Here is a 15,051-nt window from a genome sequence, read left to right as displayed (position 1 = left end):
AGCCAAAACACGGACCACGGCAGCCACAACAGACGAGAGAGGCACGCCAGCCCGCCAGCCAGGGACAGGAAACACAGCAGGGGCTCCTACCTTACAATCCTCAGGACACGATTTCACCGAGTACTCATCCGACTGTAAATATTTCTGGAGCATAACCTCAAACTCTTCGTATTTCTCCTGAGCGTGCTGGTCGTAGCGCTGGTAAGCCTGGACGCACTGGTTGCAGGAGCCACCCCCACTCAGCACCACATCCAGACTGCAGTTCAAAGTGTCCGGATTGGACAACCCGGTGAACAACTCCCAAAGTGTGTAGGAATTACAAAAGGAAAGGTAAAAATCCGTCAGGTCCCAGCCGGGTGCCGGGCTCTGCCCAGCTCCCGGCGGCCGCCCCGGCTCCCCCCGCCGCCGGCACAACGCCTCCGCGTCCCCCACGCTGAAGCACTGCCCGGACGAGGAGCTCGGGGGGGGACACGTCTCCAAGGGCCTGGCGGTGGAGTTCCCCAGGAAAGCAGCTTTGCCGTGCCGAGGCTCGGTGCCGTTGATACGGCGGCTGCTGCTGCCGGGGGAGGGCGGGAGGGAGGGCGAGGGGGGGGCGAGGAGCCGGGGCGCGGGGGGCGCCGGGTCCCCCATCCCCGCCAGCAGCTCCGGCTCCGCGGGCTCCGGCTTCTCGGGCGGCGGCTGCTCCTTCTCTCCGGTCCCCGTGAATTTGGCCTCGGCGCAGAACCACAAGTGATCAGAGAGCAGGACTGTGAAAAACAAGAGCGATGCCAGGGACAGTCGCCATTTCTGAGCCCTCTCTGAATCCGTGAAGGGTTTCTCGTTCTCCCGGGGTGCGAACCAGATTTTTAAGCCGTCATCATACTGCCGACTGCACATCCAAGCACCCCTGGTCATATTTTGGGAACGCACAGCCCTGGCCGACTCCACCGTGAGGGCTCCTTTGCCAGTGTCACCACAATATGCATTGACTTAAAAGATTGGGGGGATTTTCTTGCCTTGCCTTCGCTTCTTTCCCTCGCTCGCTCCCTCTTCCCCTCTCCCTCTCTCTCTCTCTTTCTCCTTCTTTCTCTTTTTCCTTCTGTCTTTCTTCTTTTTCTTCCTCTGAGATATTCTTGGGTTTCGCCGGTGGCTCTGCCTTGGTCTCACCACACGAAGCAGCCCCAATCCATCCAACGCGGAGTGCCGTGGAGAAGATAAGAGCAATAACGCAGAGAGAGGAGGAGGAGGGAGAGGAGATGGTGGTCGTAGTGGTGATAGTTGGTGGTGGCGGGGCTGCGCGGCGGGTCCTTTCCCCCTCTCACCCAGGCATGGTCAGACTGCAGCTCCCCATCTCCCTCCAGAGAAAAGCCCGCTGCCCCCGGACAGCTGCATGCCGCGTCCCCCGCTGCCGACGGACGGCTCCGGGAGGACTCCTCGCCTCCTCTTCCTCCCTGCCGCCGCCGCTGCTCCTCTTCCTCAGCCCCGAGCCGCGGCACAGATGCCTGCACCGCTGTCTCCGTCTCCTCTTTCTCCTCTCCCCTCTCCGCTCTTAACTGGAGAGACGCTGCTGCAGGGCTCCCGGAGCACTGCCGAGGTCCCCGGGCGCACGGGGCGGAACTGCCTGGCTGGGGGCCCCCGATGGGCACAGGCATCTTGGGCCCCTGGGCTAAGTTGCCGCCATCTTCGTCCTGGAGAAACACTTTTTTGGGGGGAGCTCTGCCTTTTGCGTCATCTCCTCCCGCGCCGAGTTCTCTCTATCCTGGCGCATTGGCAGCAGCAGCAACTCTGCCTCCTCCTGCCTGAGGAGGAGGAGGAGGTGGGAGAGGCACTGGGGACCACATGGCCCCTCCAACGGGCTTCCTCAGTGCAACTCTTGCTGATGTTCTTACTGAAGGGTCTCCTTGGTACAGCCCTCTAGCCCTCTCTCCTTCAGGGTCTCCTTCCCTTTGTGGCCCTGAAACACCACGTCCACAAAGGGTGGTAGCTGGAGAGGTCTGTCACTGTGTCTGTCCTTGTCATAGCAAATCACAAATGGCACATGAAACTCCAGGAGCTAGATCCTGGCAGGTTTTGCCCCCACACTAAAATGCCTGAACACAGCTGCCTGACTTTCAGTTAGCGGGCTGGAAGGGCAAATGCCCATAAACCCCAAGCTGCTCCCCCAAAAGAAGTTTTGCAAGACCCTGGTCCAGCACAGGAGCTGGGTAAAAACTGCCAGTATTTGTGTTTCACCTTTTAGATGTCACTGCTTGCAGAGACAGAGTGCAGCAGACTTAACTCTCCCACTAGGGTGATGAGTCACTGATGATCTCCACTTAGACCCAAAGCAAAGATCCCACCACCTCATGGCCCCTACCAGAAGGGTCTCTTGCTTAAATAAACCTACTGTTTGGTCCCTCCTAAATTACCTTCATCTTCCTTAGAGACACACCTTAATGCAACAGTGACAGGAAAACTTGGATACCGCCCAAGAGAAGGTGCCAGCTTGAGGTTGAACATTAAAGGATGAAGGCCTGAAATTACCATGTCTTCCTCTTGAGACATCAGGGATGCTGTCTGGCCATAGCACAACCAGTACTTTCTCTGTTGGACTGGGGAAAGGTTTAGAGGCCATTGCTTTCCTTGTTCTAGAGGTTTTCTCTATCCTGAGTAACAGACCATTTAGGACTGTTAATGGCCCTTGAACAAGGTGCACAATGTACCCGAAAAGGTGGCTTTTCCCAATTATTTTTTTTTTAAAGAGAGCTTTACTCTGTAACAAACACGGCCATGGTCTATAAGCTGATATAGATATCTGGTGAGTCTCTAATTCAGCTTTGAAAGGTGTGGGAAAAATTATGAAACTAAACTGTATCAGAGGATGATAAAACCTGTACCTTTTCTGTTTGCACCCGTAGTTAAATGAGGGATGAGCTTACCAAGGAATGTGCTGGAATTTCCATCACTTTGAGTAATAAATCAAGGCTAGATGTCTCTCAAAAGGAGATGATATACCTCAAACAGAAGACACAGACCTGAGGGAGGAGTTGCTGAGGGAGGCTCTATGCCCTGTGTTATGCCGGGGGTCAAAGCTCATTATCATGATGGTCTCATGTGGCCTTAAAAGATCTATGAGTCAAATTCTACGCTGAAGAGAAGTTATCTGTGAATTTCATTTTTATAGACTATTTAAAGACACAGAAATAAGTGCTAATATTGTAAGGAAAAGTCTACAGTACTCAAATCAGAGTGTATCTTTGCAGTTCTCAGTCAATCAGCTCACACCATCTGCTAATGGTACATTATTAATTTTGGTCTTGGAGCTTTGATTGCAATGATTTGACATATTGGGCCCTGTACTGTATCTGCACGTTTATAATGCTTTCTATTCTGGGACAAGACTGTGACTGAGCTTTTAAAAGGCAAGCAGAACAACTTTTGTAACATGTAGTGTAATTTATTTAATAAAATTCTGCTTGTTTGGTTATGAAGACTGTGACTGAGCTTTTAAAAGGCAAGCATGTAGTGTAATTTATTTAATAATATTCTGCTTGTTTGGTTATATATTTTGAGGTGGAATAGAGGGACTGAAACAGAAATACAGGAGAAAAACAAATAACTAGGATAAACAACAGGTTCCTCACATCAGCTCTGAGATTTTCAGAATGTGGTCTATTAAGATGCGTGGAACTGGCTGCATAATTGTTCTCTGATTGTCAGCCAAACTCGGGGTGAAGGAAGGCAGTTTTGGATTCCTCATCTGGCAAACCGGCTTGATTTATTTATTGGGTTTTAAATACTGTTTTCTTGTTGTCCCGTTGGGAAATGAGAGTGCAATAGGCAATTTTGCAATATACAGGGAAATTAGAAATTATCTCCATAGTGGAATTTTAAGAAACTGGTAATGAAAAAATGCTGGCATCCAGACCTCATCCAAAACTTAATAATTAATCCCTAAGCCTGTGCTCCTCTGTTTACACTTGTCTAGGATCAAAGAAAATAAAGTCAATTTGCTAGGTTTTTTTAGATGCACATGGCTTCTCAAAAAAATCCATTTTCAAGTCATAATATTTTCCTGCATTTCCCAACTATTGTCTGGAAAAATCAAGTGAGAGTTCATTTTCAGCACCTAGCGATAAACTATAATAAGACATTCAGCATTCCCAAAATGAGCACGTCCTTGCTTTTCCAGTGACAGTTTTCTGTAACAGAGAATGTGTCAAGCAGAACTGTTGTTTCGCCTGTTACGTTTCCCCCAAAGCCCCATTCTCTCTCCACCTAGCACGGTGAATAACTTACAATGTTAGTTGCAGCAGCTGGTTCCTGGTGGATCTGAACAGATGCAGTTCAGTTCTCTGGTGCCCCTTAGTGTTAGGTCTTGGAGCTCAAGGGAAAAAAATAAGGCTGTAAAATAATACCTGAAAATCAAGACGCTAATTGCATGCAGTGGGGGAAAGAACCTGAAGTATATACTGTAGCTGCTTTCTCTCAAAGCATCCTCCAAATTTTATAATCACAAATCTGATCTAAATAACAGAATTTTATTAAAAGTAGGCTAATGAGTTATATGACTGTTAAGAAAAAGGACTAACTTTCCTCAAGAGTACAATTACAGAAGAACATCCCCATATTCATAGTTCAACCTAAATAATTCTAGTAGCTCAAAATAATGGCTTCGCTCGACATGGCAGTTTTTATTTGGAATATTTATTACTCACGTTCCAAAGCTTGGCAAGTGTGAGGAACTCTTGAAAGTCTGTCTCCCTTGCTGGTGGGGTCATCAGACGTTCCACAGATGGATCTCCTCAAAGTAGTGTCACTTCTGCCATACAGTGCTTCAGTCAATACAATCAGAGTTAATGTTCTTTAATTATTTGGCTCATTATATGTAAGACACAATATTTTGAGCACTGAGGGCAAAGTCTAACAGAATGAGCATGCACACCATTTCAGAGACTTGAAGCTATTGCTTAACCTACATACCGTGTGTTTACTTTGTGAATGTACTTTAACTTACCAAGCAGAAATAATTTACATAACACATTAATGGTGATAAACACTCATCAGAATAGAAGGCTGAGTAAACGTTTCTGCATTTTTGCCTAGTATCATGCATATATTAGTTTCCTGCATTAGTCTCTTGGTTTTATTTTTTTGATACAAAATTTCAAGGTCTGAAGAGCTGCATGTAGGTCTTTCAGATTATTTTAACAGGTTTGAGAACTGTCTCTTGTCTTTGTAATGTGTATTATTTATATAAGAAAAAATGTATTTTTTTATTGCAAAGCAGCACTTTTTGTAAACTTGCAGTATTTTAAAATAATATATTTAATTTTATTTTGGTTTTGAATGATACAACTAACAGGAGAAATTGTTGCAACAATTGTTAACAGAAATAGTCAGTTAAACCCTTGTGTTAGAGTGTCATCTAGCACTTTTAATATCAAACAAATATTATCAGGCCCATTACTACTTCCTCTTGTATGAACTGTTTTTTTCAACTTAATACATTTTATTGGATAGGAATATCTATACATTTTCTGTGGTCAAAATGATATCTCAAGTATGTGCTTCAGCATCCTCACAGTTGTATACTTTTCTTTTATTTTGACTTCCTAAAACAAATTCTGTGTATTGTTTTACCTAGTATCTGGGTAGTCAGAGATTTAATTATCTGTTTGTTAAGTATAATATCCATGGTGATTTTAAGGCACAAGCAAGTTAAGAACACTGAATAATTAATTTTATTTCCCATCGAAATCCCACTCCTAGTGTTTTAGTTTCCCATTCAGTATTTTACAGGAAGCTGAATTATTGTGAGAAAGCTTCTGGCGGCTGGGTCTGATTGCTCCAAAGCAGTGGGCAATTTATGTTAATGTTAGCAGACACTGAGCTACTAATCCCTGTTCAAACAGCTCTAATTCAGATTTTAAGATTCTTGCAGGCTCCTTTGTTCCCACTTTCCACATTATCTTCAATTTTGTCACTTTGGCTTGTTTTGCTTTGTTTTTTTAAAGTTCTTCTTACAAAATTAGGGGATCACCCAGCAAATTATAAAAGTTTGTAAGACTTAATTTTAAAAGGCTGTGTAGTATGAACTTGGAAGATATGAAGATGCTCATGTCATTAAGTTGATTGAATTATACTGCAGATGTTTGCTCTGTATCCTATGAGACTTCTTGTTAGACAATAAGAACATATTTTTGTTTGTTGACATTTTCAGCCATGGAAAAATGAACTGATAACATGGGATCTGGAGTCCAGTAATTTCTCTCAAAAAATTGTAGGTCATCTTTATCATGACATCTTTATAATGAGAGCTCAGTCATAATATTACATCCAGCTGGTGTATTTCGGTATGAGCTGATATTCTTCATTAACTGAAGCCATCAAACAAGTGAAATATAACTTTTGCACATGACTGCAGCAGGAAGAAGATAATATAAAATGTCTCACACAAATTAGCCTGTGCCTGTTAGAGTAAGGTCTGATCCAAAGCATGCTGAGATCAGGGGGAAGATTACACTGGGTTTTTGAACGAGGCTTATAGAAAGGAAATAGACAGAAGAATAAGGATTCCCCCTGTATGGGAATGGAAGAAAAAGGATTGAAAGAACACCAAAAGGTAGATTACACCTTTAAAAATATTTTTCTCCTTTCCCTCTCTTACTAATTGCATGATTTTCTGTATTCTAATAAATGCTATAGTCTGACTAAGTCTTTACAAACATTAAAGACATCTTTTTTCTTCTCTGGTTGCCTTGTATATATCCCAGGCATTCCTTGTGTCAAAATTCACCTCGTGGGAAAGATTATCATACTTGATTTTTCTAAGAAATACTCGTCTATAATCTTTTCCTTAAAGAAAACATAAAAAATGTGTGCACTATGAAAAAAATACTGTTTTATTTTATCAAATACTTTTCATTTGCTCTCTATCAACCTCACTCAAAGAAAAAAAAAAGTGCTTCAAGATATTACCTCACTGTTTAATTCATAGTCTGATTTTCGGTTTCAGCATGTTACTAGAGTATATTTTTTATCAGCTTATGTTACAGGGCTTGCATTAGGCAGGTTTTGTTTGTGATGGACTGATGCAATGCTGCTATTCCAGAATTCACAGTAGCTTGTATTTATATTCCCACATCCACCTGTGTCTGTGGTACGAAGAATGCAGAAATGAGGGAAAGAATTAATTTAGAAAGAATGTATGTTAGCAAGTTAACTTCTTCCTGCTTATTACCTCACATTTTATTCCACTTCCCTGGAAAATACAACATCCAACAAAATGCTTTTCAGACTGACCACATGAAAATCTGATAATACCTTTATGTTTTGAGTGCTCATGATTGCAATGTGTTTTAAATACATTTAAGAGTGTGGACATACAGAGCTTGACCATCAATTGAATCATTATAATTGTTACATATATACATATATATCCTTAAAAATAAATTGTTTCAGCCTTAGTTATCTAGACTTAGTCAAAGCTTGTCTTTTCATCATCTCGCTAATAAAAAGATACAGCTACCTCCAAAGCACAGCTTATTCCATTCTTAAATAGGTGTCTAAGACAAGTACTCTTGTATGGCAAATAATCTTCTGCCATCTCTTTCCACTGATTATGGAATAAATTAATTTGAAATTGTTGCCTATTGACCCTAGCTTTAATTATCAGTGCTATTGGGTTCCAAGCCATAGGAACAAAAATCCAGCGTGACACTGACACCAACCCCCCATCACTGAAGGAAGAGTTGGTGTGTCAACTATTACAGGAGCTTGATCTGTACATATTGATGGGCCCAGATGCCGCCCACCCTAGGGTGTTGGGAGAGCTGTCTGATGTCATTGCAAAGCCACTCTCCATAATCTCTGTTAAATTGTGGAGATTGCAAGATGTCCCTGAAACACAGTTCAAACTGCTCTCCAGATAGCTGGAGAGCAGGCCTCAGGGAAGGGACCTGGGGGTCTGGGTGGATAACAGGCTCAACATGAGTGAACAGCGTGTTGCTGCAGTGGCAAAGAAAGCCAACAGGATGCTGGGGTGCATCAACAAGGGCATCACCAGCAGAGATAAAGAAGGCATCATCCTGATCTACTTGGTGCTTGTCAGACCACACCTGGAGTATTGCATTCAATTTTGGTCCCCACTCTACAAAAAAAATGTGGACAGGCTGGAGAGGGTCCAGAGAAGGGCCACAAGGATGATCAGGGACTGGAGGATCTGCCATATGAGGAGAGCCTGAGAAAACTGGGTTTGTTCAGTCTTGAGAAGAGAAGGCTTTGGGGATACCTTATTGCCATGTTCCAGTATTTAAAGGGTGGCTACCAAGAAGACGGAGACTCCCTTTTTACAAGGAGTCACATGGAAAAGACAAAGGATAACAGACAGAAGGTGCTCCTGGGGAGATTCTGATTGGTCGCAAGAGGTAAATTTTTCACCATGAGGACAGTCAAACATTAGAATAGTCTTCCAAGGGAAGTGGTAGATTCCTCTACATTGACAGTTTTATGGCTGAGCCATCTGATATAAACTGTAGTAGTACCTAGAAAGGTTGGACTAGGTGAGCCTTGAGGTCCCTTCCAACTTGGCATTCTAATTCTCTAAAAGATAAATGATAATTTTAAGTTAATCAGCCAGCTTTGCCTTTGTGTCCTGCAAAATATTCCTCCCAAAGTGGGTAAACGAGTGTGGAAATGCATATTGGAGACTTTTTTTTTTCTCCTCCCTTTCATACTAGCTTTATTCTGCTGTTTACTAGAAAAGCAGACATGAATGAACCATACATTGGCACTCCTTAATTTTTGACCCAGGACTTTCCTTTTCCACCGTACTATAATATCCTGCCTTCTGTCAAGTGGCTGCAATGCCATCTGCCAGTGAGGGAGAGAGAGGGTGGATTTTTTTCTCCCAGTCTCTCATGCCTTCCAGGGTATTCCTGTGAAGGAGGCATGTGACTCAAACTGTAGGATGACTCAAGCACTTGTGGTCTTCTTGGAGTCATCCCACAATCAATTTAATGCATCTGACCTCAAGGCAAATGTGTCCCATTGTCTGGGATGGCACCAGCAATCCTCTCAAGGCTTTGGCTTAGCTTCCATATGCACTGCAAGATATTCACAGAACTGTGTGCAGCCTGCAAGTAAAAAAACTCCTGAGATTTTATTCTGTCTCTGCTCTTCAGATGAGTGTGGTTCCCAGATGGGGCACGATTGTAGTGAAGCGTTCATTGCCTCTTCCCCAGCATCCGTATTTATAAAAAGGGGTGGCTAGGTGAATTACCTAATGTCTGCAAAGTATTGTTTTAAATAATAAAAACAATGAATTCAGCTCTTGATGGGCTATTATATAGGTCAGCATATCATGTTATTTCTTACCTCATTTAGCTCCTAAGGACTGAGGGTTTTTTAATTGAGTTGAATCAGGTTGCTCCTCCTTTCTAAGTGACACATATACCTGTGTGAATAAGCAAATTCAGAATTTCTACAAAAGGGATCTCATTCAAGTTGTTCTCAATCTCAGAATAAATTAACAGTACTGTTTTTCTAATTTTCCAGTAAAATACATTACTTGATATTTGGTGGTATATTATGTTTTCATTACACCACATTGCTGGGAAAAAAAAAAGAGCTTTATTTTCATGCTTTTTTCTGGGAGGAGAGAGGGGAAGACACCGAAAGGAAATGTAAGTATACTGGGTACTTCAGTGTCCTAATTAGCTTCACTGAGTCTCACATTCTGTTGAAGTTCATTTTTTTGCTCTTTCATTTCATCTTGTCCTTCTTTTTGCTTCTGGAGAGAGCTCCTGATGGCCAGCTGTGGCTGTGTAATACTCACATTCTCCCATGGCACCACAGCAAATAACAGCTTCCAGCCCCTGACCTAGCATTTTCAGTCTTGCTTGGGGTAGGCAGAGAGACTCTGTCTCTGAGTGCCACCATTATGGCTATTATCTTCTTGAAGCCCCAAACACAGCTGGCCCAGGGCCAGTGGAAGCACAATATGTGCTGCTGAGGTGGCTACATGCTTTCAGAGTCCACAGACCATCATTCCATATGGTGTTGGATGGCTTTGCTGCATACAGGCTTCACAGAATCATATGGAACTCTATTGTTTGCAAAAGATCTTTAGGATAATCAAGTCCAACTACTAACCCAGTGCTGCTAAGTCCACCACTAAACCATGTCCCTAAGCACCACATCTACATACACATCTTTTAAATACCTCCAGGGATGGTGACTCAGCCACTTCCCTGGGCAGCCTGTTCCACTGCCTGATAACCCTTTCAGTATGGAATTTTTTTCTAGTATCCAATCTAAACCTCCCATGGCACAAATTGAGGCCATTTCCTTTTTTTCTATCACTTGTTACTTGGGAGGAGAGTTTGACCTCCACCCTGCTACAACCTTCTTTCATGAAACAATAAGAGATTAAATGCTTCAGAAAGGCAATGATCTTCAGCTTCTTTCTGGTATTTCTTTAAAATAATTAGTGTCGTTTCAAGGTGTCATTACTTCTGTTTTACTTTTCTTAAAATTACTCGTAAGAGAGAAGCCCTTGAAAGCCTGAATTACAGACCAGAATCCCTTTTAGTACAGAAAGAAAAATGCAAAACAAAGGGGTACCCATCACTGTGCTTTAGATACCTAACCTAACGCTGATGGAAAGAATTCACTTAGGTGAGCTGGTTAATGTCTCTGAAGTCCTTCCTTAGTCAGTGCAGAGAGATAGGCTCTTTTGTAGAGAACAGTTTTAATTAGACCCCTTCTGTGCATCATCCTGCAGAAGAATCTCTTTCTGTCCACTGAGCCTCAGGAGTGAGCTAGTCTAGTTTGTCACCTAAAGCAAGGTTTAAGACTATTCTGTAGATTCTCTAACATGCAGGACATCAGTTAAAATAATAAGATGTTAATAACTGGTTAATATACATACAGGATCAAGAAAGGTAAATGTGTCATGTCAGTAAAGACAGTTCTGGAGTAAACAGTGGGGAGCCCATAATTTATACAGGTTACTGAAACTTGGACATGCCCATTTGAAATGGAAAACTGTTGTTTTTCTTTTTGCCTGGTTTTTAACTGAAATAAATGTTTCTGGATTCCGTATTTATCAACTACTGTGAAAGCTGTGAGCTTTTCTCAGTATGAAATTTCTGCAGCAACTAGCTTGAATAAACAGGACAAATTTGGGGTTTCAAGACTGTGAAATTTGTGTTGCTCTTAAAAGGTGTCAGGGCAGAAGAAATTTAAATTATGCTTTGGACTTCTGATTTTAAATATACCAGTAGAATGAAGATACTCTTGTCTTAAAATATTTTAAAAGCAAAACCAACATAGCTTGGTTAAGAAGTGGCACAAAGAAAGGACAAGAATACTGGATAATTTATTTTGCTTTATATATAAAATGATATGAAGAGCTGAAAGTTCTTGATGGAGAAATTCCATGCAGAAATGTGGATTTGGGACTTGAAAATGTCTTAGTTTTTGGTAGTCTTCTGGCAGAAACTTGATTTTTAATTGCAACTTTTCTACCCTTCAGATGATGAAGCTACAGCTGAATAAATGAGTAGTCCAAAAATGATGGCATGTTTTTAACATTAAATGTAGCAAAAAAGTAAACAGATCTTGAAAGTTAACTAGATATTTAGACAGTATGTAGGTGACTGAAATATTTATGGTATTCTACTGAGGCACAAAACCAGCCTATATACTTTACATAACTTCAGTTTAGAGGCTTTGTCATATTCCCTAGGCAACTTTCTCAATCTTTAGGTGCTGTAACATATATACTAGTGATTCTTGGGGGGAGCAGGAGTTATTTTCTAGTAGCTAATTTTAGCCTAATAAAGACTTCTCTCTTACTTGCCAAGAAAGAAAGGGAAAGGCTCTTTCAGGGTGATTCTGAGCATGTAAGTTTAGCTCTCCAATGCCAAAATAATTTTGGATGTAAAAATTAAAGCTTTAAGTTTCACATATGCATTTAAGAATGCTGCTCCTAATTTTATGTACAAAATTGTACATCCAGAACTCTTTTTTTTTTTTTTTTTCCTGAGGCACCAGTGCAAACAAAAATCTAAACAAAAGTTTTTTAGCCATTAACTGTGTCTATTAGTAATTTTGCATTATGAAGAATGAAATATATATATTCATCATAAGCATATACAGACAATTCATGTTGGGAAGAGGTGGCAAAGGTAATTAGCTCTTGACTATGAGTAAACATCACAGCTTACTCTACTCACCTGCTATTGATACCATGAATCACATGACTTTTGAGCCATGGAAAAGCAAAAAGCACAAATATAAAGTGAATTTAGGAATTTCCTTCCCTTTCACACATTTAACCATTCCAGGATACCTTCACAGCACGGGATCCAGATTTGCTCATCTTCTGCTTTGAGGATTTGATGAAAAAAAAATTGTCCTATAAAAGTATTTCCATAGATGCTATGCATATATCGTCCAAACATACTTAATTTTATGCAGCAGGGAATGCAAGGGAATATAAAACACTCCCAGGGTTCACAGTCAATTTTCTCATAAGGAGTTACGTTTCCTTGGTTGTTCTTAATTTCCTAATTTCCTTAATTTCCCTTAATTTCTTCAGTTCCTAAATTAATCAATGCTTGTGCATGAAATAAGGGCACAGACATTCTGCATGCAGCAAAAAGTGGTTCTGCCATTATTCTAGTGTTACAACAAAGAAACATACAATTGTAATACATTAAAAATAATACATTAAAGGAGAAATAAGGTGTTGCAGATTTGAGCTTGGATAATCTATTACTTGAGCATTTCCCTCAGTGGAGCTATAGGAATTTCCTAAGTAGTCTCTGTTCTCATTCTAAACATGGAAGAGTTATTAAGAGTGCATAACACACAGACAGTTTTGGCCTTATTAATAATTCAAACAATCGTATTTTCAATTATGTTCTTAATTACAAAACAAACTAAAAATCATTCATTTTCAAAGGGCTGCATAATTCTTGGATGCATTTCTGTACAAATGTATTGGTGAGATGTCTGCCCAGGTAAATACTTCTCAAAGCTTTCCTTTAAATCCAAGCTGGCAAGGTGGGCAGAGTATAAGCTTTAAGATTGATTAAAATTATCTGCATTAATTTACAGAAAGCTAATTCCTCTGCCCATATAAAGCTTGAATTTCATGTTACATTTTGCATTCCCTTAAATAAGTTAACTGCATTTCTGCCTCATTCTTTTTAAACTATTGTTGTTCTAGAAAATATGTGTATTTAGAAAGATTAATCAGAAATACAGTATTTAAGTCACTATCGTAGTACAAAGACCTGTACACCTCCATGTAATCACCGTTGACATATATCCATTGCAATTTTATCTGCAATCATCTTAATATCAGACTCAATGCTTAAACCACTGGTGGACATTCTTTAGAAAGTTCAAAATACAGGTTAAAAAAAAAAAAAAAAAGAACAGTCACTCCATAAATAAGTTTGCCATGATTTTTGTTTATTTTCTTTATAAATCCATTTGTGTTTTTGCTCTCCAAGCATGAGCAAAGTGGTTATGAAAGTTAGATCTGGAAAAGTTAATAGTCAAAATTCTTAAATATATTCCAAAAATAGAGGTGGCTCACTGAAATACTAAGATCATTTTTCTCAAGTAGTGGTAAAAGTGAATGATAAAAATGAGTAAGAAGTGACATGAAAATAGTCTTTATTGGGACTGCAGCTGCTGTTCCAATATCTTCATAATTACTGTGCTGGAAACCACAGTGCACTGTAAAAAATAATGATAATAATAATAATTTTTAAAGGCTTCACTTGTGGCAATCCTAGTTTAATATCATCCCACTATTTCTTCCTCCAGGTGCTTCTTCCTGTCTCCTCATTTGGTTCATGATAAGGACATAAGACGAAGTGAAAAACTAAATTCCAGGGGTTTTTTACTTCCTGAAAATTTTGGAAGAAGATTTTGGCTGGCTTTCTTCTAAATATTTTTTTTGTAAGCAATTTATTTATTTTATGGGAATAATAATTTAGTTTACAGTTCCACTAAGTAGTGTGATTAATTCAGTGCACTGCACCCTATCTACTTATTTTATCTCCAATTATCATTTCATCTTTACTGGTTTTACCATCTTTACCACTTTCACTATACCTGAAGAAATCTGTATTGCAAGAAAAAGCAAACTGATAATTGGAATTCTTAAATGACTGTTTTCTATGAGTTCATGCACCCTTCCTAGAGATTTTTAACAAACTTCATTTCCAGCAAAAACATTCACAGGAAATGAACGATGAAATAAGATATATAGAGACGCATTAACTGGAAGTGTTTTCTAAGCCAGAAAGAAAAGCCATATCCTGTGTCTTGTCTGAACAAACATGTTTTCACAATATAAATATGAACACCAAACACTTCAGGAGCCTGTGATCAGTTAAAAAAATCTCAGATACAAAAAACAAGTCAGGTAAGTACAGTATTACTATTAATGCAGACCAAACGGCATATTAGTGTTTTGTTAGGGATTTTCCAGCTGTCCCATTTTCCCTGCTTCTGTATAAATTCACCTTTTTCCTCCCTGCTGAAGCAAATATATGTCCTATGTCATCCTCCCCTACCCTGCTCCTTTTCTCTTTCTAAAGACAGTGCACAACAGCATAGCTGCTTAAATAACAGGACACTTTCATTATGTGCTCATGAAGATGGCTTGCCTGACTTTTTGTGTAAGCAGAACCACTGAGATATTCTGTAAGGATTCTGAGCAGAACACCTTGCAGTACTCTAATTGAAGGAGAATAAATTACTGAGCACAATCCATATCAGCAGGGAGTAGATGCAATCACTATGTTAACAGCTCCTTTTTTCACTTCCCTTAACCATGAACCATTGTAAGAGATTACCTGTTTGGGAAAACGTCGTTGAAATTACTCAGGTACTCCATATACTCCTTCCAAGAATTCACTAACCATATTACTGTAATTGACTCCACTTGGACTATGAGTAGTCCATAACTACACAATATACATGTTTCTATGACTCATTCAGTGCTAATATGAAAGCTTGTTCTTTACCCAACCTTCCTGTCACATTCATAATCTCCCAAAACAG

At 40.4% G+C, this 15,051-nt stretch overlaps 1 protein-coding gene across 1 annotated transcript in view; it reads right to left on the bottom strand.

Moving 5' to 3' along the window:
* Positions 1-894, bottom strand: part of FAM155A (family with sequence similarity 155, member A) — a 462,848-nt gene extending 461,954 nt beyond the window's left edge. Inside the window, exon 1 of the mRNA XM_009997927.1 lies at positions 91-894. Within this exon, the coding sequence (XP_009996229.1) occupies positions 91-894 (804 nt within the window). The remainder of the gene's footprint in view (positions 1-90) is intronic.
* Positions 895-15,051: the final 14,157 nt, after the last annotated feature.

This window comes from Chaetura pelagica, unplaced genomic scaffold (assembly GCF_000747805.2).
Source record: "Chaetura pelagica isolate M959 unplaced genomic scaffold, ChaPel_1.0 scaffold123, whole genome shotgun sequence".
Taxonomy (NCBI): domain Eukaryota; kingdom Metazoa; phylum Chordata; class Aves; order Apodiformes; family Apodidae; genus Chaetura; species Chaetura pelagica.
Note: the sequence above shows the minus strand (reverse complement) of the source record. Positions and strands in the feature narration are given on the sequence as shown.